Source organism: Amblyomma maculatum, chromosome 2, assembly GCF_055883805.1.
Source record: "Amblyomma maculatum isolate TAMU_Amacu chromosome 2, ASM5588380v1, whole genome shotgun sequence".
Classification (NCBI taxonomy): Eukaryota; Metazoa; Arthropoda; class Arachnida; order Ixodida; family Ixodidae; genus Amblyomma; species Amblyomma maculatum.
Genome location: NC_139345.1, coordinates 107,349,103 through 107,373,550, shown reverse-complemented (window position 1 = coordinate 107,373,550; position 24,448 = coordinate 107,349,103). Strand labels below are relative to the sequence as shown.

The 24,448-nt window shown below is 45.6% G+C and overlaps 1 protein-coding gene across 1 annotated transcript; it reads right to left on the bottom strand.

Annotated features, from left to right (window-relative positions):
• Positions 1–6,392: 6,392 nt before the first annotated feature.
• On the bottom strand, positions 6,393–23,990 carry LOC146199503 (intraflagellar transport protein 81 homolog). Its single transcript, XM_084592779.1, has 14 exons — positions 23,847–23,990; positions 22,357–22,460; positions 21,043–21,223; positions 19,586–19,741; positions 17,662–17,772; positions 16,455–16,539; positions 13,552–13,715; positions 12,822–12,917; positions 10,392–10,532; positions 10,157–10,306; positions 9,492–9,710; positions 8,878–8,964; positions 8,464–8,627; positions 6,393–7,579 (listed from the first exon to the last, which is right to left on the bottom strand). The coding sequence occupies exons 1-14, from the start codon at positions 23,988–23,990 to the stop codon at positions 7,318–7,320; spliced, it is 2,064 nt and encodes a 687-aa protein (XP_084448905.1). The 3' UTR covers positions 6,393–7,317.
• Between the last annotated feature and the right edge of the window lie 458 nt (positions 23,991–24,448).

The window sequence follows — 24,448 nt, the reverse complement described above, 5'->3', positions numbered from 1 at the left end:
CGAGTATGGACAAGGTAGTCAAAGTAGCCGAGGAGTTCTATGCTGATCTGTACAGTAGCAAAAGTAGTCAGAACAATAACGAGATTGGCAGTAGGGAAAAGCAGTCAGACATTCCGCCAGTGACGAAGGACGAGGTTAAAAAGGTTTAGAAACTATGAAAAGGGAGAAAGCAGCTGGAGAGAATCAGACAACTGCAGATTTGTTGAGAGACAAGGAGGGGGGGGGGGGGGGGAGGTATCATGCAAGGAAATCTGGCCACCCTGTATACACAGTGCCTGACGTGTCATCGACGGTACCGGAACCATAGAAGAACGCAAACATTATGTTAATTTATAAGAAAGGGGACGCTAAAGACTTTAAAAATTACAGACCAATCAGGTTACTATCTGTTACATATAAGGCATTTGCTAAGGTAATTGTTAATAGAATCAGGACAACCTCAGACTTCAATCAAGCAAAAGGTCAAGCAGGCTTTCGCAAAGGGTACTCTACTATCGATCATATACATACCATGAACCATCATCACCAGCCGGACTGTATTAATTTCAGGGCGAATGCCTCTCCCAATTTCCTTCAATTAACCCGTTGTTGTGCTAGCTGTATCCAATTTACCCCAGCCAATTTCTTAATCTCATCCACCCAAATAATTTTCTGCCGCCACCTGCTACGCTTACCTCCCCCTGGAATCCAATTGGTTACTCTTATATACCATCGGTTATCCTCTCTTCGACTACATGCCCTGCCCATGCCCATTTCTTCTTAATTTCGACTACAATGTCATTCACTCTAGCTTTTTCTCTGACCCACTCTGCATGCTTCCTATCTCAACGTTACACCTACCATTTTCCGTTACATGGCTCTCTGCGTTGCCCTTTACGTAACTAGAATCCTTTTCGGTAACCTCCATGTTTCAGCCCATAGGTCAGCAGCGGTAGGATGCATCTATTATACACTTTTCTCTTGGTTTGGTTTGGTTTGGTTTGTGGGGTTTAACGTCCCAAAGCAACTCAGGCTATGAGAGACGCCGTAGTGGAGGACTCCTGAAATTTCGACCACCTGGGGTTCTTTCACGTGCACTGACATCGTACAGCACACGGGCGCCCTGCTTTTCGCCTCCATCGAAAAGCGGCCGCCGAGGCCGGGATTCGATCCCGCGTCCTTGGGAACAGTAGTCGAGCGCCGTAACCACTGCACCACCCCGGCGGAGTGATACCGGTAAGCTGCTAGTCATGATGTTTGAGTACCTTCAAAATGCGCTCCATCCCGATCTCATTCTCCTATAGTTACTTCCCTTTCGTGGTTCTGGTATGCGGTCACTACCTGTCCTAAGTAGACATATTCGCCTACCACTTCCAACGCTTCGCTACCTATTTTAAACTGCTGTTTCTTTCCCAGGCTGTGCAGCATTACCTTAGTTTTCTGCATATTAATCATTTATGTCTACTTTCTGCTTCTCCTGTCAAGAACATTTATCGTTATTTGCAGTTGGTCATTCAGATGTACCGCGCCAATCCTTCGTAGCCGAGTTGGCTTAGTTGTCGCAGTATGAGGTTGATTTTTGAAAAAAAAAAAAAAAAATCGCTAATACACTGAATTCAGGCTGCATACCGAAAATTGAAGTAGCTCCCATGCTACGTAAGCTTACCTGCTCGTAGCGTTCTGCGTCACTCGTACGAGTACGATTAAGGAGACCAGGGAGAGGGAACTTCCGAAGGCGTACATGAACCCGGTGAGGCGCTCCTGTGTGGTGTCGGCGTCCCACTCCTTGAAGAAGATGGTGGGCCGCATAACGATTACGATGCCGCTCAGGCAAAGCAACACGGAGATCCACAGGGCCGGCCCCATGCCCTCGCCGATGAAATACCACGATATCACCATCACGAACACAGGCACCAGCGTGTATGCGACTGCCAGGTCACTCACCACCAAGTAGCGCAGTGCCTCCGCCTTCAGCATTAGCGAAATGAGGCTGCTCAAACCCCGGAGAATCAGGTGGACCTGCAAGTGCACTGAACATGATGAGAATGCGGCCGTTTGCACTCCCAAACCAGCTCCCTCGTGTCTGCGAGTGAGCTTTTACAATCCTTAGTAGAACAATAGTGTTGATAATGGCGGTAGCCGAATTAATAAGGACGACAATGGAAGTGGCGCTAGCGCAGATCATTTTGGTATTCCACCAGTTATGAAGAACGAAGCAAAGAAAGCCTTCTAAGCAATGAAAATGGGGAACGCAGCCAGGGAGGATCAGGCAATAGCAGGTCTGTTGAAGAACGGTGGGGAAATCGTACTGACAAAACTGGCCATCCTGTACACTCAATCCCTGGTGACCTTGAGCGTAACGTAATCTTGAGAAGAAGCTAGAAGTATTCCAACGACTAAGAGTTGAAAGATTATGCCGATTAGCTTACTGTAATTATCTAAAAGGCAGTAATGGCGCATTCCACTGGCAGAACAGGAGCAGAAGCAAAGAGCAGAGAGGAGTAGAGCAGTAGCACAGCGGGAGTCCAATTGCCTGCTCCCTATCGAGACGCTGTGCTCCCAGAGATCTGGAACGGGGGCGAAAGTGCATCACGTGACGACATCGTTTGCCTTTTTGCACATAAGCCCAGCCAAAACGGCGAAAATGTGAGCAAAAAAAAAAAAAAAAGAGATAGAATATGACGCGTCTGCATCACGTGATTCCTTCGCACTCCTCCCTTCGCGCGGGAGCAGCTCCAAATGCTTTCGAGTGCTCTTGGCGCCGCCTGATCTCACGGTGTACCGGAGCTGCTCCTGCTCTTCCGCTGGATCACACTGCTCCTGTTCCTGTTCGCCTTTCGGAACGCAGATGAAGTAATCTGCGATTCTCTGATCTTGTCTTGATGAGTAACCTAGGAGACATACTGTGAAGGATGATCAATGACCTGTCTACCAAAAGCAAAACAGTACGTTTGTAATTGCTTTGTAATGTAAACCAAGTAAAAACGGTAAAAAATATGTTTAGAATACGAAAGTTGTGTTCAGCAGCCTCGCAACAGAACAGCAGTTTATGATAAGTAGCGAGGCGCTGACTGCAGTTCCGTATCACGACAGTAAAAAAAAAAAAAAAAAAAAAAAAAAAAAAAAAAAAAAAGTAGAATAATATTGAAGTACAGTGCACTTGGCAGATGAACGGTAGTTTGCTAGCATCCCACACTAGACAATGTCTTGCCGGTATTAACCTATGTGGCAGAAATTTTCAGGCTAGGGAAAAGGATGACAATAATTGAGGACAACGCATAGAGATATGAAAAGAAAATTGATAAGTGTAACGTTAAGAGACATGAAGCTTGCTGAGGGGGTCAGGGAACAAACGCGACTTGCTGATATTCTAGTCGAAATCAATAAGAAATGAGCATAAACAGCTAGGGACTGTAATGCGAAGGCTATAGATAATCGATGGTCTATAGGGTAACGGATTAGATTCCAACAAAAGGCAAATGGGTCAGGTGTTAGATTAGGAAGTTTGAGAAGATTGTGGCTCCACCTGTTACCTGACTGGGGCTAACTGAGGAGGTATGGAAGAGGCCTTTGCAACAGGCGTAGTCGGGCTGCTGATCAGTAGAAATCGGAGGGCAGACATCGACGACTGAATTTTCTTCTTTGACAAACAGCACTGTCATTGATGTGCTTTGTGGCATTATGGAATACTCCTGTTTTTCCCTCATCGCCACAAACGCAATTTAAGTATATTGCGAGCAAACGGGACGCGCGCAACGCGCGCAGCCGGGAGTTTTAGACAACCCGTCGGGTGTTATAATGACTGTCTTTTAATTTTCGGTGCATATCTAGCTATGAATGCTCTTAAACAGCCCAACGCGGATTCCGGAACTTTCAAGCCTTTCTGATCGTTATGAAGATTGCGTTTAAAGGTTCTTGATAAAAACTGACCCTGCCACCTTTCCACCGCTGCCATGAAAGGGGTACAGAGGAAAATCTTCGAGACGCCACATACGGTTTGGTTGGTTTGTGGGGTTTAACGTCCCAAAGCGACTCAGGCTATGAGAGACGCCATAGTGGAGGACTCTGGAAATTTCGACCACCTGGGGTTCTTTACCGTGCACTGACATCGCACAGCACACGGGTACCTTGCTTTTCGCCTCCATCAAAAAGCGGCCGCCGAGCCAGCACATTCATTAGATCGGAAGCGTTTTACCACGATCGTGCGAGAAAGGCGGCGCGAGAAAGAAGTCCCCGCCTACCTGGACGTGTCTCGGTCCAAAGGGGTCAGACAGTGCGAATGCCTCCGGCATGCTGCCAAACATGTAACCGAAGGCAACGTAGTAGGCTATCTTTGACTTGGGAATGTCCACCACCTGCTTCATAAGGATGTTAACCAATGCCTGCGTCAAGCAGTGAAGGAAGACGAACAGCACACTGCGAGCCTTCGCCTCTCCCACCCATGTCTGGCCCAGGCCCGTCTCGAGATGTCCCGAGCTCGTCGCAGTGATTGTCGCATCCAACGCTGGACCAATCAGTTTCGCGATGAGGAAAACCGGATCCTTGCTCCTGCGTTCGAGCCGGAGTTGCATGCTTTCGTGTCGAAGCCGTAAGCTTTCGCGCCGGAGTAGCACGCTCTCGCGTCGAAGCTGCGCGTTGGGGCCTTGCACAGCGATATCGTCGAAAGTCACTTCGCCCAGAACGGCCGCGGGAGATGCAACGTCTGCTTCAACGCGTTGCTGTTCCGAAGACGCCTCCTGAGCACTGCCAGTAGACAGCGTGCCGCTATCTCTGGTTACGGTTCCGAGCGGCGATGCAGCGCCATGTTCTACAGCTCGTTGCTCTGCAAGCATCACGCGAGGTGGGCTGATTGGGCGACTTTTCTGTCGACGCTTTGAGCTACGCGACGTGGCCTCCAATCGCCTGGGCTTCGTCGATACCTCTTCAGATGGAATCGCGGCTTCGGGCGCTGTCTGATGGCTGCCCAGTTGCCCGGCTGGTGAACCCTGGCGCACCGTAGTTGGTACCGGTTGCCGCTGGCCTGGTGTCGGCGTCACTGGTAACTGCTCCTCTGAAAACAGAGTTGGCGGCGGCGAGATGGGCGCAACCGGCAGCGGTAGTGCGTTTGGCGGTGGCCCGTCGGGAGGCGAAGGTGTTGGGGGTCGGGTAGGGAAGAGTGTGTGAACCAAACCTGATGAACGCTGCCCGGCTGCTTTCCCCAGCGACGGATGGGGCATCGCCGGAGCCGTATCCTTGGATTTCTTTGACTGCTTTTGGCCGGCCGCACTAGTCCCTTGTCGCTGACGCGGCGTCGTCCCGCCAGATTGCCGTCTCTCTGCGCCGCTTCGTGCCCTGGCTTGCTGCTGTCGTGCAGTCCCTTGTTTTGACATTTTTTTAGTCCTTTTAGAACTAGTGGACCGCGAGGGGCTGGGTTGCATGACAACAAATAGGGCCGATAGGACAATATGAAGCTTGGTGGTACTATAGCCCACTTTAGGACAGCACACAAGCAGCAAAAGTACGACCGTCCGAGCCTGAAAGCTTCTTCTTCTTGCACGTGCAGAACGTGCCTCAAACGCTCGCGCTCGATTTCTTCGTCTCCTTTCGGCGCATGTTGGCACCTGGCATCAGCTTGGTCGAACTGATTTTAAAGATTGCATGACATTTAATTAAAAATAATCTTGACGCCATGAAACGACATTAGGTTTATGCCACATGCCAATACGTTTATTGAAAATTTACTTCGCCTTACATACTGAAATTAACTGAATATCTGACATTAGGCGTACGTCTCCTTCACGCCTTTCACAACAACAAAAACTGAGCGCGCCACCACCTCGCTTCGGGGAACCTCAAGGGCGAAGTTGCGGAATGTCCGTCGTTCAGTCTGGGCACGGTGACCAGTTATTTCCAATGTGGACTCAAACAACTTACTCTGGCGCACATCTGGTCAGAATATCCTAATTATATTCACGTATACATCGACGGATGTCTCTGTGAGCAATATGAATGTAGTCGGCAGGTGTCGCACACAACTTCAAAGCACTGGACATAGTAAGGCATATTAAGAATATGCACCCATTCTAAAGAGCGCCGAAAGTCTTCATTTTTTTAGCTGCGGTCAGTGCGAACTTGTTCCTAAAGCAATATTTTTATTACCGAAATATCGATGGAAGTGGTTCGGTTCTACGTCACGCGGGCACATTGATGGAATCAGGTGCGTGATGGCTCAAGTAGTAGCACTCTCCGCAAACCTAAAGCTACGGCGCTCCTCTACAAAGTCATTATGCTGCATATTTAATTAATTCACGGCTATAATTATTCGATCCAAACTTCTTGAATAACACCAGCCTTAACTCTCTTTGCATGCCTAATGATTCAGGGAGGTTTATCGGGATGATTTGTTGCAAACTGGAAATACAAACAGTCCAATCGCCAGCCTCTGGCGGAATATTTAGGGCTGCTTATAAATTCAAGGGCGGAACAAAGAGCTTATGCTGAAGAGTATATACAATACCTTCGTTCTTTTTCATGCATCGAAAATTCACACATGGGATTCTAACCTGGGGTTTCACAGCAGGTATGATAGTCTACGAAAATGATGAAATAGCGTTAAGAAGACGGGACAAGAGGGCGAGACAAACGCTTGCGCTGCCTATAGCAATCAAATGATTTATTACTACAAGTGAGGCAGCATGTAAAAAAACAAGACGAATAAATAACAAGATAAAAAAAGAAAGATTACGAAAATATACAACACGATTGGAATAATTCATCAGCAATGATTAAGATGCGTGAATTTTTGAGGGGAAAGAGCTATCGATGGGTTGCTGATGCACGTGTCACCTAACTTGTGTATTGCAGGCCTCGGAAATGAGCCTCGAGGTCTTTTCCTTATACTGTGCGATGATAGTGGTTCGATTGAGATTAACTTCCTAATTTTCACACTGTGCACAATGCATGGCTAGATGACTTCTGTGTGATCGGTTATCTCTACCTTCTGTATTTTCGTGTAGTGAATTGTTAATCCGGCGTCCCGTCCCGCGCCGATGCAAAAACAACATGTCAGTATCGTATATGCAATTCTGTCACAGCAGTCAGCAAACCTCCAGTGCTTTTTCTTGCAGCCTTTCATCTCACTTCCATCCTCGATCTCCCATTTGCCCAATAATTAATTTAGTTTAATCCGGGCCGAAAAAACCAACTTAATGCCTGCTTTGCACTCATTTTTTTTTTTCTTTTCAGGTTGTGCGAAAGTAATGCGAAACTTTGTGCACGTACGGGATACGCGCTGTTTTCTTTTCCCCTGACTGGCCAGCATCGTCTACCTTACTCCAGCCCCTGTTCCGTTCCTCAACCTCAGATCACCAGCCAGTCTCTCGAGACGCTGTCTCCACGCGAAGCGGCGGTAGCCGGTGGTGGCGGCGGCCCTGCCTGATGGTGCTGCCATGCGGTGGAAGCTGTGATGGCGGCCATTTTGGCATTGAGCAGCGTTTGCAGGTGAGTCCACTGCTCGGTCTGCGCGCGTAGAGAGGCCTGCTTTTCACGAAGTTCCTTCTGGCGCTCCCGCAGAGCTTTGCCTCGTTTCTCCTGCTCGACGATCTCTTGGCTCAGCCGGGCTCTGCAGGAGAGAGAGAAAGAAGGGGGAATGCCTTTAGTAGAGCACGAAGTCCAGTGTTACCAAATTGTACAACAAATTTAACATGTCTACACTTTTAATATCGTTCCCTAAGGATCCAGTTATAAGTGGAACTTTTGAAAAAGTTCCGCTTATGAGTGGAACTTAACAGAAGTTTCATTTATAACCGGAACGTATGTAGAGCCAAATTAGGAGTGCAGTCGGCGCTTCCTGGAATACGCATAGGTGGAGCGACATATACATAAAAGTCATGAGCTACGACTGTTCGAGCTCTGGTGGTGAAGCAGGAGCTTTAAGATGGGCACATCTGTCGCTCTTGAAAAAGGTTTTAAACTTTTTAGTGATTTGAAAAGTTTCCTAGCACATCGAAGCATAGTCTCGACCGTTTTTGCGTTCTTGGAATATACTACTGATCCATTTATTTTCTGCCTAGAGTGACGCGGAAAACTTCGTGTAACGTGTTGTCGAAGTAACACTGTCTATCAGATATATAGCTACGCTGTGGTACTGATGCGTTCCTGTTCGGATCTCGAGAATATGAATCCGAACATCGCGCTTCTATGTTCTTGATTTTGCTATTGTTGGAAACTTCTTTCAACATGAAGCTGTGAATATATGATATGGCTTGTGCAACAGTTGAATATGAAAAAAAAAAAGCAATCGAAATTCACTTCACTTCGAGGAGGGCTCAGCATATACGAAACAGAGCACTGCACAGACTTCAATCTGAGGCCCGAGGCCGCGGTCCATAGCCCGAGACTGGCCCAGACTCGTGGCTTCAAGCCCAGCCGGCTGTTTGTTCCCCTAGCATGCGGACAACCAAATAAGGAATGCGTGCTCTGATTAGTAGTGAGTTATGGGGGTACCTGAGAGAGGTCTGACTGTCGGACCCTGCTTCGGTCGCGGGGTTGCCAAGCACGCCGTTGGCCCTGAGGAAGTTCAGCTGCACCTCATGGATCCTAAGGCTGTGCTGCAGAAAGTTCAACTTGGACTCCTCGCTGTTCAACTCGCTTCGAAGGCTGGCCATCTCCTAGACGTGCGGGGTCACCAGAGTAAACGATTACATGAGGGAGCACTTTCGCGATGTTGCTGTCATTTCAACGCAGCTGTGGTTGCTATATAATTACGAGCGTTTGCGCAAAACGATCAGAAGTAGAAGGGCGAAGCCGAGGAGCAGGACGCAGGTTGCTCGCTCGCCCTTCCGTTAAATGTTTACTATACAATTAAACGAACGCGAGGCATCATCGATTAGAAACTAGTGGAAAAGAGGAAACACACACCTGTTCCAGACATGCGAGGCTGCTTTCCAAGCCGGCAGCACAGGTGTCGTACGCCGCCTTTTTCTTCTCGTACTCTGCCGATACTTCCTGCGCGGAACAAGCGTTGGGAGGTATAGACATCGTTCGTAAAAGGCCCGCAGTTTTCTAACGCACGCGATAAGGGGGGCGTAAACGTCATAAGCCTATAAGCCTTAAGCGACTAAAAAAGGAGATAACATTCGTTTCACCATTTCTGTGTTCGTTAACAGCACGGTTGCAGCGCAGTTTCAAACATTTGGGACTGCGTTGTTGCAGGTGTCCATATAGGCGTATACTAGCCACAGTTCTGACTGTCGTTGATGTTTGCTCTTGCAAGCGAATAGCCCCATGCAAGAATTGTGATGTTTGAATGTATGTGCCGGCTTCGCTAGTAAGTTTAGAAAGGACTGATACGAAACAAGCAAAATAGGAATTGGTGGCGCAAAATTTTAACTTCTCGGGCCAGTTTCGAATGGCTGTTGTATTTTTTTCGCGCTCAACATTCCTGATCAATTCTGTTTCATGACCGATAATCGCTTCAGGCGCCTGCAGCTGAGACGCATAAATGAGATGCTGCGTGCCCTTGAATGCCTGACCTGAAAGTTTTTCCTGAGTGGCCGGAGGTCTCTGATAGCCGGCGCTAGGCGCCCCTTCCTTTCGGCAATGCGCTTGTTGAGGTTGGTCACCATGGCGGACATGTCCTCGAGTGTCGCCATTTTCGTCTCGTCCAGCGCAGCCTTGCTGCCGGATAAGCTCTCCAGCGTGCCTTGCAGCCGATGATAGCCGCGAACGCCGTGCCGCTCCTCCAAAGCCTCCTGCGAAGTGGCATATATGTATATAGGCTTTCTGAAGTTAACAAAGTTATAGACCAGCGACAACAGGCGTCTTTTACCTGGTGGTGAAAGTATGTTTTCTTGCTGTTAGTTTCAACTCTGGTTTGCAAGTCGACTTGAAATACAGTGCATATCAAATTGCACGGTAGACTGAACTAAAGTCGCTATAAGAAGTCCGAGCGTCACGAAAGTCCAGCGCATTCCCACTGCCCATAACGCGTTTTCTTACGCACATTGAACGAATGCGCTCACTGAAACTACATACCACGAAACAACGGAGAATATATTAATTACCTTCACGCGTAATTCGACTAAACACAAAGCTTGTTACGGGAAACGTGTGATGCCATGCACAGTTACCAGCATCAAGAGACAGGTAGTAAGCTTCGTTGCCGCACGTATACTGAGATGCCCATGTGTACACTCACCAGGTTCTGGGTGAGTTCCCGTTCCTTCTGGGTGAGGATTTCTTGCGTCCGTGCCAGCACCCCAGTCTCGGCCCTGAGCTCGGCCAACTCCTGGCGTTGCTGCTTGTACTGGCTGCTTTTGCCGCGGAGCGCGTTCACGTACTTCTTGAACTGCGCGTACCAAGTTTTGTGTGCACTAATGCCCGCATGCAGACATCGCCAAGCCACACAAATTTCCTGCTCTTTGATTACGTACGTCGTCTCCCTTGAGGACTTGCTCTCCGTCGGAGACCAGGCTTTGCTTCTCCTGCAGCTGTGCTTCGAGCTGGGACACCTGGAGGCGCAGCTCATTGAGAGTCTCGGCTGCCGCCTCTTTCTTGCGCGCTATCACCGCCGCCTGCAGCGCAAGGTCCGACACAGCTCACCCTAACTTGCTCCGGTAAACACAGGCTAAGGCACAAATGATTGCGTGCAGAAAGGACGTTTCTATCCAGACGCACCTCTAGTTACCCACGTCACGCTAATCAAATCAAATGATTGCGGCTGGTTCATGACAGCCTTTGTTGCTTATCTGTCATGAAATACAACACAGCATGACATTGCGCCTATCCAGCACCCTTGTGAACGATTATGTGGAGCAATATGGCAACGCGTTTGCTCGTTTTCAGCGTCTAGTCGTTTGTTATCCCTGAGAGAAAACCTCTGACATGTTTTTAGCTGAGCGTGTTATGTGACCATGACGTCATGTACGCATCCTGCAAAGAGGACCATTATTGTTGAACACATGTGAAGAGCAACAGGAATAAAACAAAATGTTGGGCTATTCTTACGAACTTGAAGACGACGAAGTGGCCACTGTGACTGTGTGGATTGCTTGCGCTATGGGGCCTTCGGCCGTTAAAATATTTGGATCGAATTTAACATGTCGTCCCGCTCTTCATCGTGCCACTGCCTAATATTACAAACGACAATGAGGATAGCTTTATTGGTGGTCTTTGCGCAGTTACGAGAATTTTTATTGTGTCTAATTTTGGAATATCAAGAACTATACATGGCGGAAATTAAGCTGTAGAGATGAATTAAGTAAATTCGTGTGATATGAAGTAGGAACCGCTATATTATGCCCTATTTCGGCTCATACAAGGGTTGTTCAATAAAGACTGAGACTGGGTCTAGTGCTTCTGCTCTGCGCTCGCTGCGCCAACGCTCAGCGTTTTCGGTAAACATCATGGCCGCACTAATATTGCACCATATGTCCAATCAATCTGGCTTTAATGAGGTGGCATCAATATTTATTCAAACATGAGATTGCGTTTCCTCCCCTGCAAGTGTGCTTGTTGTGTGACCCATGTGGACCTTGCGTTAACAAAGCTACGCTATTACATTTTATTTGCGACTTAACCAAACGACCCCGGAAACATATGCTTATGCGACGTGTGCATTTAGTGAGGACGTCAAGCCTCGTGCAACGTATTTTCAGTGGTTCAAGGATTTTAAGAACGGCACGGAACACCCTCAATTGCAGAGAGGGATCAATCTGTACCACTGCATCTGTTACAGATGTTTCTGAGGGAACCATCAACACAGCTGTGCAGTGGTACAGATTGATGGACGCCTTACTATAATACAACATGCTCAATAACAGGCGATTTAAGAGAAAGCGCCGACTGAATTTTGGACGAACATCTTCAGATGTCAAGAATCTCTGCACAGCGGATCTCTCGCCTTCTTACGCCAGTCCAAAACAAAACTGTGTAGATGTTTGTCACAATTGAAGTGGTGAGAAGAAAAGGAAGGTTAACACCAGTGGAAGAACGGAGGCGAGACCTGATATACTGGTATGGCCCAGAGATAAAGTGAGGAAGCCCTCACTGAGTTGAAGAGGGGATCCCCAGCCATTGGAGGCCAAGGCACAAATGCTGGCAAACAAGGCAATGGTCATCACATTTTTCGAACACAAATGAGGATCGTATACACCTCTGTAGTTCCTAGACGGTAAGCGCAGATTACTGAAACAATGTTTTGGGAACGTTGACGAAGGAACGCATCGCAAGAAAAAGGCTTGAACTTGTGGAAAATTGGAAACTGCTTTACGGCAACTCAGTTGAGGGCTCGCGATGCGAATACTCTGTTCTCGCTCTGGAAAAAAAAAAATGCTACAGTCCCTCATCCACCTTACAGTCCTGATCTGACCCTCTGCTACCCCTTCCGGTCTGCCACAGCGAAAAAGGAACGAAAGGGACGTCATTTTGATACGGCGGAGAACGCAGTCAATGCCTTGGAAGCGGTTGTCAAGAAGGTGGCGAAAATTTGGCTTTGTCGATGTTTTCCAGGCGTGGTAGAAACTGCGGACAAGTTCATTTCGATAAGCATAAAGCCCTTTAAATGCTATCTAAGTATTGATGAATAATTTTCAGAGATTATTGTTGTAAAGAATCAGTCTCAGCCTTTATTAAAGAAACATTTTGAAGAAACCAATCTTTAAACTCTGTTCATTTGACTCAGACTAAGTCGTCATCCATGATTCCGTAGAGTAATTTTGTTGTAGTTCAAAATTGTACCCATTCAGTGCGCGTCGTAGTTGCGATGGCCGCGTGCTCTATAACTCAGGTATGATAACCTCATTTGGAAGCCTATTCAGTGCGTGTGTAAAATAGAAGTGTCAGACTCTATTCATTTATACGACCTGCTGCCTGAAGAGCGTCAGCTTGTCATCCGTCGACTCCTGGCTCCGCATCTTCTGTTCGTAGAGGGCGTTGATTTCCTGGTTCTCAGACTGAACCTGCACGTCGACACAAGCAGCAATATGAAAAGTTCAGATCACTGCCGGGAGAAATAAGTGAGCGAATTCCAGCTTGTAGCAGGGAAAATGAGGTTTTAGTGAGCGCATTTGCGAAATGTATTCAGCATTAAATCTGGCTTCTTCGGATCTTTTTCATTAGAGGGTGGATTCGAACATCGCTTCATTTAAATTAAAGCTCCAAATGTCCTATTTCTAAGGCGCACACCAGTAAAACATAATTATTTTTAATGCGTACCTCTGCTGCTCCTACATTAGTCGTGTACGGTTGCGATATCAAACTTTGCAGTACTGGCGTCGATGGGTAGCTTCTTGGCGCATCAGCAAATGCGAGAGGATGGCAAGTCATAGGAGACATTAAGCAGAAATCTTCGATTTTTGGCTGAGATGTTCCAGATCGTTTCTTCAAAAAATTCTTGTTGTAGGCGACTCAAAAGTGGTACGCCTTAATACTTAGCAGCTTTCCAACTACCTTTAAAGCTATTTCGAGCCATATTTAAAGCTACTTGTACCAAGAAAAATCAAATCTGTCAGTTGTTATGACTCCTGAAGGTTGTGGCAAATCTCTAACTCTCAGGCGATTTGTATCCGACCACGATATGTGCTAGGCGCATACCTTGGCCTTGAGCCTGTTGAGTTCATTTTGTCCCATCGCTGGTTCGGCAGCCACCTTCTGCAAGTCTCGTAGAGCGTTCTGGCAAGCGGAGATTTCCTTGGGGAGCTTGTCTCGCACCAAGTAGCCATTGGCTCGAAGCTCTTCCTCCAGTCTTTTCATCAAGCCTTAGAGGACAGAAGTAAGAAAGAGTCTGCTCTGTGGTAAGTGCCCCCACCGATTCCTTGCAGCATCATGTGCTCGTACGCAATAAAGTCATGAAATGTCAAGAGGGAGTTGTTGTCGTTACGCAGCAGCCATCGTAACAGCCTGAATTTATTATTTTATGATTTGCAAAAATTTCGACCAGGTGATGCATTCTGTGAGTACAGAATCTATGGCCCGTCTCCTATTCAACCGACGTTCACTTTGTGGCAATTAAAAATCACAAGTTTTAAAATGTGTCTGTTTTCTCAAACTCGCATAAATTAGTTATTGGAGTTCTACTTTTCCTGGCCTTTCTTCACGGCATACGAGTCAGTCACACCCTTTGCAGGATGCCATTTTTTTTGTAGACAACTTCTTACGTTACTGAAGTTACTTATCACACTCATCAGAATGACTTGGATGATTGCTTATCTGAAATATATTAAGCGATAGCTTATACAGCCATTTCGTCCGAGAAGCCGTCGGCGTCGTAGTAGTAGTTGTTGGCACTGCGTGTCGGAAATAATCGAAGGCTACGTAAAAAATCGCATCATAGTAAGTTGCGGTTCTAGTGAATGCTGATTGATTGATGGGTGATAGGTGATAAAGAGTAATTGAAGTAATTTGAAATAAGTGATTGAGAAGTTAAAGAAATGTGAAAATGAAAAGAATTGAAATAAAGCTTGGGTTCAAAGGTGTCGAACTGCTCAAAACGAAAAGCCGATGCCTAATGTTGCTAGTGAAAAAAATAGTCTAATTTATGAATTAAGTGTAATATTTTAAAATAAAAATGCTTTCAGAGGTGTTAAACTGCTCAGAATGGGAAGTCAGTGGTGTCTGATGCTAAGCATAGGTGTATAATAAAAAGTTAAAATAAGAAAAATAAAATAAGAAGAAATTACAAAATTGAGTAAGTGAGCTGTATCGTCCCTGTAGGTGAAACGCTATCGCATCATAACCTTAACGGCGGAGCTTAAGTGTTCCCCTAATTTTTAGGATGGGATACCTGGGAAATGGTCCTCCGCTCCTCAAATTACATGCATGTGGCCTTCATAAGGAAGAAACAACCATTCAACTTTTCTCATTCAAGTGATGGCACACCTTTGAAGTCTATTCCCGATTGCAAGCATCGTGGTGTAACTATTACTTCGAACCTGACATGAAACTTCGCGGACATACTTCCGAAAACCATGAATGATCTACCCGTCTTGGAGCCTTGGAGAAGTTATGATTCCTGTATAGAAATTTGCATCACTTCATGACGGCAACAAAGCTGTCCGCTTGCATGACTTTAATTCCATCAATGTTAGATACGCTGGCGTATGAAGCCCGTGGTCGCTATTGAACACAGACGCCCTAGAAAGAGTTCACTTTACTCAAAACTGTTACAGAAACCTTTATTAGTAACTTTATTCTTTGTCCGAAGTATGTACCTAAGCTGAAGTATGGGTAGGTTTATTAATTTAACATGCCCTACAAACGAGCCCAAGTATTGTACAGCCGACTATAACCCTAATAAATGTTAGCAGCCAGTTTAGAGCAACTTACACTCGATAATTGGACGAAATATTTCGCGATGTATTATGCCATAAAAATGCTTTTCAATGAAGCTACTTCGCTCTCTCCTCCTCTGCTCCTGCCTGCAACAAACTTATTCCCGAGGCGGTTAACCAGGCGCACATCGAAAGTCTTCTCAGCAGCTCGAGTCTGATGTTATGGGCGTGTTCAAACGAGAGCATCTTGTGTGAAGCTATGTGTTGCTATATGTTACCTGGTGCATATTCTTTTATCGCTTTTAATTAACAGTTGACTTATTCTGCGTCCTTTCCTCTCTTTCACAAGTGACTGCACACTGCTGCTATCTGCTTCTTTCCCATTAGTCACCGCTCCTCTTTTCGTATGGCGAAATGCTGTGGCATTTCACCGCTACTGTTCTGCTGTGCATGAAAAATACTTCTCATTATCTGTTTTCACTGTCTGAATTAACCTGTTGTGTGACAGGCTACAGAAAATGTATTTGAATATGCATATCTTAAAGAAGTATTTTTTTTTTTCTTTTCTAAGCGCGTTTTGAACGCTTTCTCTTTCTTCCTTTCGAGGCTTTAGTTCCTTCGTATAAGATAGCTAGCACTATCTATTCTGTTTCCAACCGACCGTCGGAAAGATGCTCCGTATCGTCTCGGGTCATGTAAATTAATGGGTTTAATAACTTGCCAAAATGCATCAGCTCAATACGTAAACAAGCAATACATCTTTAATTCTCAGCGAGTCCTGACAAGCCCAGCGTTCTTGGACATCTATTTTAATTTTGAGGCTTCTGTGAAATATTGAAATGTACTGTTTGGAAATTTTGAACGTAAATGGTTCAATTTTCAGACACGCAGATTTCTTTTAATGTTTTTTGTCCTTTGCTTGTATTGAGTAGTTAATACTGTCATGGAAAACCAGTGGGGAAAGGTTTTGATGGAAAAGAAAAAAAAGATATTCATAACCTGCTAGCCCCGCGAAAGGAATCCTATAGCTATATTGAATATTTCGGTGGATTCTCACAGACAGGCCAAAACAGCTGCTTTAATAAACAATATTTCGTTGAAAAAAAAAAAAGTGGGTTGTCTAGAATCTTTGTATAAAATGTAACCCATCTCTTAGGACCGCGTCCAGTGTTTTCTGGGCAGCACATAAACTGTCTACGCTAAAATATTGCTTATATCAGTAAATACCTTCTGGAGTGGCACCAGCCCCAGAATGCTGCAGATCTCTCAGCTGCTGCGTCAGCCTTTGAATCTTCTGCTCGCAGTGGTTCAACTGGAAATAAAGCGGGTTAAATATAAGACTTTGCTGTACTAATTCGAGCGGTCAAGTGACGAAAGGCATCACCGTGTGCTGGTTCTGCTTTCAGCTATCCGTAATTTGGGCAGGCGTTGTTACAAACAAACAAACAAACAAACAAACAAACAAACAAACAAACAAACAAACAAACAAACAAACAAACAAACAAACAAACAAACAAACAAACAAACAAACAAACAAACAAACAAACAAACAAACAAACAAACAAACAAACAAACAAACAAACAAACAAACAAACAAAACAAACAAACAAATAAACAAAGAGAAAGAAACACAAAGAAAGAGAGTAAGAAAGGGAATGAAAGAGGAAAAGATAGGAAAGAAAACGAGTAAAGAAGGGAAAGAAAAAAGGAAAAAAAAAGCGAAAGGAAGAAAGAGAAAGAAGGAAAGAAAGAAACAAGCAGACAAAGAAATAAACGCATCCTGTTGCTTTTTCCGCGCAATCGAAGATACTCTGTTACGAGCAGTCTGCTTGCGGAGATTATGTGCAAACTTCTTTTCCAAAAGAGCCCCGGCCACAAAAAAGAAAAAGAAAAAAAAATCATTTTAGGAGAGCAGAGCTAAAACGAAAAAAATGTTATGTGAACTTTGGCCAAAGGACAGGGAAGAGGAGTATACATATGTAGACTGCCTACCACACTACGAACAGTTGGAGTTGAACGAGTTCTTAGCGGAGAGTAGGTTTAATTGCTTATGCTCCGATTTGCAGTCCCAGCGCACGTGATTGTCTACATCACTTGGCTGCTTCTACTGTAACAGTCAATACGCCAGAAAATATTTCTAGGGCAACTGTTCAATATGGAACAGATTTCTTTAGCAGCTAATTATTAGCAGCCACGTCACAGCTCAGTCACGAGGCTGCAAAGGAAGCTACAGTGCCGCAAAGCAGTGAAAACGAGTTTCATCACCTTAAAGGAGCACTCGCGTCCATCTCCATCTCCTAATTAGTAATTACTCTCTTATCAATCAATGTGGCAAATCCAGATGAGCTAGACGGCAGCAAAAAAAAAAAAAAAGAGAAAAAGACGGGCTGCTTTTAAGCACTGTGCATGCGTGAATGGCAGGAAAGAGGCGAACCGCATCTCTCTGGCTGTTCCTCTGCTGGGCGAGCGTCTCCGCCCTGTCCTGTTCCTCGCGGAGATTTCTCGCCAATTGCAAGAGCACTTCCTTGTTGCGTTGCGTTTCCACCTGCAAGGTTCGGAGAATCCACATTTAGAGGGAACACAAGCTTACTATTATTACAGAGCTCCTTACTGCCTCGATTCACTATGTATGATTTGATTTCTTTACTTCATTTAATTTATTTGTTTCTTTCTGGTAAAGAAATTGTACCAAGAGCAAATGCTGAATATTTGTCGATTGTGCTCGCCCCTTACACAGCTTGACACGGTAGTCATTGTACGTGGGTGGGCACAAATAAGAATATTTTTTGTTTAGTTTATAACATCTTCAAGAAAAGTGAGTTCAAGTGCATTCAGCCTAGCACTCAGAAAACAGGCACCAGCTCAAAAGGTGCATCAGCACTGCAGATAATGCACTCATGACATAAATTCAGCGTCATTCTTAGAAGCTGCTAACATAACAGAAATATATATTAAGATACAGAAGCAAGAATGAAGCCCCACAAAAACGTAATGGTAACGAAGCAAGGAAAGCTCGGCGGAAGAGTGTCGTGGCTAATATCTTTGGTGTACACAAGATGAGGTTAAAGACCATAAATTTGGCGTAGATTAATTTATATGACATGCTTGCTGCTATTAGCTGTCTTTTAATTCTCAGCAGACCAATATATGCTCAATACATATGTACCCCTAATCCGTTGTCTCAGATGTTTTACCATATTTTATTATCATAAATGCTCTTCTTATATTGCTTGAATACAAGTGTTACATTTACTCTCAGTGGAGGCTGTACTGGAGATTTTACGCACTTTTTAGCTGCGTTGGATCTTTATCTGCCACCTTAGCAGCACTTAGCAGCACTTAGTGGTATTACATTTGCACGCATCCTCGTGAGAAGTAAGTAAAAATTAGGTAAGCAGTGAGCCTTTCAACAAATCTCAAATGAAAGGTAATTCAGGAATGCCTGCGTGCTGGCTCCTGTTTCGTAGTTATAAACGGAACTTACTTTGAGAAAACTTACTTTTATTTGTGCATGTTATTTATGGCGTCTCTCATGACGGCGCCGCCAGTGTGCACGTGCTGAAAGATTTGACAGATTTCCTCCAATACAACGCTTCCCTATGTTATGCCGTGCGGCCTTCGCAGCGACGTTGTTGTGACAGCACAAGGACATTGCTCTATTGGCACAGCTCAAATCGTCGGTATCGTGAAATACGCTCACAGGAAATTAGAATCGATAATTTTGACCCAGTGTAGGCGATATCTTGCACAATTCAGGTCCTCGGGTCACCCACAAACGAACGAACGGACGGGCTGAATTTGCGGACCAGGAACTGTGAAAATGTAGGCATCCCTGCATTAGAAGCACTGAAAGTTCTAATTTCGCTGTCACGTGTGCGTAAACGATGACGTCAATACTTCGTCGATGTAGGGCTAAGACATTACTTCGGGCTTATTAGTATAATATTAAACATTCACTGCCGTGAGGTATTTCGTTGAATAGTCCTCACATTCCCATTCTGAACTGGCAGTATTTTACCCAAAAGTGAGAACGGTGATATTTTTCTTTCTTTATGTAAACGTCGTTTTTGAAACTCCCTCTTCACAAACTATCTGAAGCCTAAGCCGCCCAGACGAATACAAGTCCACTTGTCGGAACGTTGGCTAGACCTGCGAACAGAGGCGTAACACATTTACCCTTGTTCAGTGCTCTTTCATACGATGTAAACCATCCTGTTCCTCTCGTTCTTCCTAAGTTTGATGTAATGTGTTAAACTTCAGATACGATTCGACGCTCGATGTCCTCTGCCTGTTTCTGGCAACAGTAAGTGGGTGCATACTTATTATAGTTCTGTACACACACAAACGCCCTATTTTACCTTTCGGCGTAGCTTGGCGACCTTCTTGAGCAACTGCTCGCGTTCCTGTTCCATCTGTGCGATGTCCTTGCGCAGCTCCTGGGTGTTGAGTCCGCTGGCCTTCAGTGTTTCGCCCATCTTGTGGGCCTCTTTGAACTGCTGCATGGCCGCTTCGTACTGCATTACAGAACGACAGGCTCAGACACTTCGCCCAAATGCAGTTTAATTCAGCTCCCTTAAGCAGTGGGCCTGCTAGCACATGTGAGAAGTAGCTGCTGTGAATTGTCTGGCATTTGCTGCACCCAAGGTTCGAACTTAGGCTCAAGTAAAGAATGAGAAAAATAGCTGTATTGGGCGTTTAGACGTTTACAGGCGTGCGCACTCCAAACATACGCAAAACGTTTGTAAGAAATAATCTTGACAGCGTAAAAAAAATTCCGTGGAAGCGAGTGCTTATAAAGAAATCGGATAGTACCATCACCTGCTTTTTGCAGATGAAGAAAGAAACGATGTCAAAACGGAGCGGTTTTCATTTTAATTCAAGGTGGTGGTAGGGATGGTAACACTTTATTTGGGCCCTTTAGGTGGCTCGGCGAAGGCGGGGAAGGGGAGGAGCAGAACGGCGACAGGACCTCGGGATGACCGGGCATATTTGTGCCGCGGCGACCTTCAAGGCCCATTTCACGATTTAATTCAAGGTAGCTGTGCGCCGCGGGCATAAAGGAAATAACACAGGTAAAATAATACCTTAAGCGCGTGAATAAAGTTCGGCACCAAGTGGTGATGGGGACTCCTGTGTAAACGCAATGTAAGGTGCTGCACAGTTCACCGAGAGTCCCGTTGCTAACAGATGTTCTGCTTACTTTGCGCTGCGGTAAAATACCGCGTCTGCGTACCTTATGAAAGGCAGAATGGAACATTTATTCAGCCCGTCATGAGTTTCAACGTGCGGACTGTAGCCATAGAAATGTGATTCGAACGCCTTATACTCCAGACAAAAGTCCACCTTTCTGGGAGATAACTTTTCATAACGAGGGAAGTGGGGTATAATGTAAGATACTGATTGTATCGGTTGGTGGGAATGGTTGATAACCCTTCGATTCGCAACAAAATCACACTTTTAATGTTTGTGTTGCGCTCGCACCGATAAGTTATAACAGCTGCCACAATAACCAATAGTGAGTGAGTAAATAGCAAACATATAAGAGATTTCCAAGATATGATCTGCCGGTATATTAATTGTCATGGCGCAGTCTGACGCTGTGCGAAAAAAAAATTGCTTTCGTAAATACTTCTTGTTGAAAAAATCAGCTTGTCCAGAATTTCTCTGTGCATGGTTTCCAGAGCCAAAAGCTCAGCTAATACGGCGATAGTTTTTTCGACGCCTTTCCGTACGGAAACTTGAAGCGTCACGCTGTCACGAGTGACGAAACCTTTTTCAGAGATACTGGAAGCGTTCGGGGGCTTGTCTCTCTCACCTGAGCGTAGAGCGCCTGCAGGTCGACGTCGCCGTCCAGCTCCGGCGGCAGCTCGACCTTGACAAGGAATCGGCCCAGGTAAGCCCTCTTGCGCAACTCTGGCAGGCCGCGAAGCGCCCACTCGAGCACGGGCAGCACGGCCTCCTTGGCGCCCGCCACCAGGCCCTGCCGGAATGAGCCGCTGGCCGCGAAACGCCACCGCAGTGTTATCGCCACTAGTGTGGTTCTCTGACGCTTGAAACGAGCCGTTCATTATTATAAGTACCAGACCCATAGAGATGATCGAGATGCTCCAAACTCGGAGACGACATATAGTAGAGGTATTCAAGAGAGCAACGATGACCACGCTCATTGTCATCAAGCACTGAAGCTATCTCAACATTTATCTACTGGGCGCAACTCCCATGCACCCCTCTATCCGTCTTTGCCGGACAGTTACGCTCAGTGACCACTTACTTATACCTCGCTCAGTACTCTATACTTCTGCATCTTCACGTTACCGCAACCAAATTACACCATCATCGCATCATGAATTTAGCATTCCATGGCTTCCCCACCATGATAGAAACAAAAAGGGTGAGTCTCCGAGCCGCCGCTAGTGAAAGAAATTTCATTGATTTGATTTTGACAGTTTACCATCGTTTGGAAGGGCTAAACAGTATTGTTAGTTAGACTCATCGCTGAGTGGCCCATATCAAGAGAGGCCTCAGGAGGCGCTTCTTTTACGTTTCCTTTAATTTTCGCTGAGCACGTTGCGTAGGATTTATGCTCATGTTTTCCTTTGCGTCTATGAGGTTAGCGAAATTCAAGACTCCTGTTATACCTGTCGACATCAGCAACAGTGTGCGAGCGTGAAATTTATTGATACAGGCTTTTTTATAACGTTAAAGACGCGAAATTTGAAGACACATATCCTTAAAAGAGGTGGCGCACACTAACAAAAGATCTACTTTATAACAGACAGGTAGGTGACGATAGATGTATACATATATCTCGAATAAAAGACAACGAAATTTTGTCACAGATCAAATACACGATATTTATATTGATGTCTGATTCCCACTGATATCAGCGTAGCGCGCGGTAACATATTGTCATCTAAGTTGTCCTTGAACGTTATTTTGTTTATTTTCTGTGCCGTGCTGAGAGTAGTTGCTACTGGTGGGAAACGATCCAGCAAATGTGTGCATCAGAAACGTGCTGTGTTGACTGAATCAGCTTGATCGATGACTATGGAACACTTGAAAGGGCTGCATGGCTGGTGTCGGACACCGGATTCATGCACACGCAAGAGGCTGTCAACTCACTGCTTACCGGCCCGCGATGTCGGGCGGCGGCTTGTATTTAAGGATCCGAAGGAAACCTAGGTTCCTCATGGCCAACTGCTCGGGGTCTTCGCTGCGCACATCCGCTTTCATCTGAAACGGTGCAGCACCAAACAGTGCAGGACGCGTGACATACACATTCACCGTAGGCGTGGATGCGTTGATGACAGTTGTAGAGGGTATTCCGTATCCAGTGCTCAGTTCGCTTGAATTGCCGGAATGAAATAAATAAAGATGTGATCATAAGGAAGCCTTTCTTTTTCTTTTTTTTTTCTGCAAGCAATGATTAGCAGTGCGCCCGATGTTTAACTACGTCGAAGTATAAAGAGACGTTTTCTTGATTTCTAACCTTCCTTTCTGTTCATTTGCGGATAGTATAATGCGTTAATAGTGACTTTCGCTGCAGTTCTAACGGTTTACGCTGGTGATACATTGCTTATTACCATAGAATCGCAAAACGGCGGTTATTTGTAATGCTATCTTCAAACCTTAAGATGCCTTTTATCTGAATATTCTGCATTTGTGAAACAGATGAACGGTAGGCGCTCGCGGTGTGCTCTCGCTGACTTGTCAGCTCCTATTCTCCTCAGTGCTGCGACATTATTTTCCAGTTTTCTCAAACCTGATTCCTTTGCTATTGTTTCAGCTACTAACTGTCGCAGAATTAGCTTTTGTTTCTGCAAGTAATTTTTCTCTCGTCATAAAGTCGGGTGCACGCTTAAGGTATCTTTCGCTTGCAAAGTCGGTCATTTAGGAAACTCGATTTAGTGGTCTGCTCACTCTCCAATGTCGCACAAGTTTTCATAATCTCATTTGCTCAATTCCACTTCTGTCCAACGCCACTAGTGGCATTCAGCACTGGAAACTGCGAGCACTAATGGAGAACCTCGAAGAGTACTCATGTATTGCCTGACCTTGACCTACCGCTGTGTTGATCTTTCCTTGCATAAAATCTTCCAAATATCATTCGCGTAGCAACCATGCATATGAGCCTGACTTCACTCAGACTAGGCGAATGATCGGCTTAGCAAACGCTCTCTTTCTCGGAGCTCTAGTGAACTAATTCCAAATGAAGTTTTTATTTCCCGCTTCACAATAAGCTAGCACGAAGCCGTAAAATTTGGACGGCCGCCAATAAGCGTCGATTCTGAGCTTCTGCCACGCGACCAAATTAATCCACCACTGAATAGAAGTCCCCGCAGGTGAGAAATGCTGTCTCCAGTCGACCCGACGGGAAGAAAAAAGAATCGCGTGACTGATCACGCTACTGAGCGTGCACGAACTTTCTTGATCTATAGTTATTCCACGAATTTTTGTTGTTACTGCATCTTTAAAACAAGCCAAATTGCATAGGCGATATAGCTTATACGAATCCAACATGTCAATATGCAGTTGCTAAACTGCTGATGAATATTACAAATATACATAGATGGGCATTAACACTGCCAGTGAAATTGATTTCAAACCACGCTTCCAAACCTTAGGGTCCAACTCGGCAAAGACGTCCGTCAGCGTCTGAAGTAGCTGGTCAGGTCGATAGGCATCGAAGCTGATGAGATTGAGCTTCTTGTTGAACGGTTCCTTGTTCAACTCCTGAACGATGAATTTCAGTTGCTCGCTCATGGTGGAACGTTACGGCGTTATTGTAGACGACGAAGTTGTTTGGCCTCTGAAGCAGCGTCTGCACCTCCTCTAAGGGCACAACAACAGCCTGTACCTCCTTTCCTTTGTGCCGTCTCGTAACGGGAGCGCACCTTTCGACGCGTTACCACGGGCGACGCAGTGTTGGTCGCCGCGTCACCGGTAACTATAGCAACGCCCACGTGTGCCTACAATGGAGCGTCCCGCGCCGCAGGAGTTGGGAGCAGCGCAGTTGTCAGAAATTTACCATAAAAAAAAGAAGGAATTGTGTAAAAGTACATTTTGGACTGTCGACATTTGAGTAGAAATTAGGAGGTGAAAATAATGGGAACTGTAACATGAACTGAACCCGAGACTTTGCATCTGACAAAGACGATCACTGAACGGTCACTTCAGGTTGCTAACATCAATCACAGGATTCATCCGAATTCGACCCGCCG

Bases quoted from the DNA above. Each gene is read 5' to 3' on its own strand.
- LOC146199503 (XM_084592779.1), bottom strand. From the start codon at position 23,990: ATGAGCGAGCAACTGAAATTCATCGTTCAGGAGTTGAACAAGGAACCG. The intron at 17,773-19,585 runs GTAAAATAGGGC...CGAACCTTGCAG, and splicing joins TCGCCAAGCTACGCCGAAAG to GTGGAAACGCAACGCAACAA. The intron at 13,716-16,454 runs GTATTTACTGAT...CTGTCCTCTAAG, and splicing joins GGCTGGTGCCACTCCAGAAG to GCTTGATGAAAAGACTGGAG.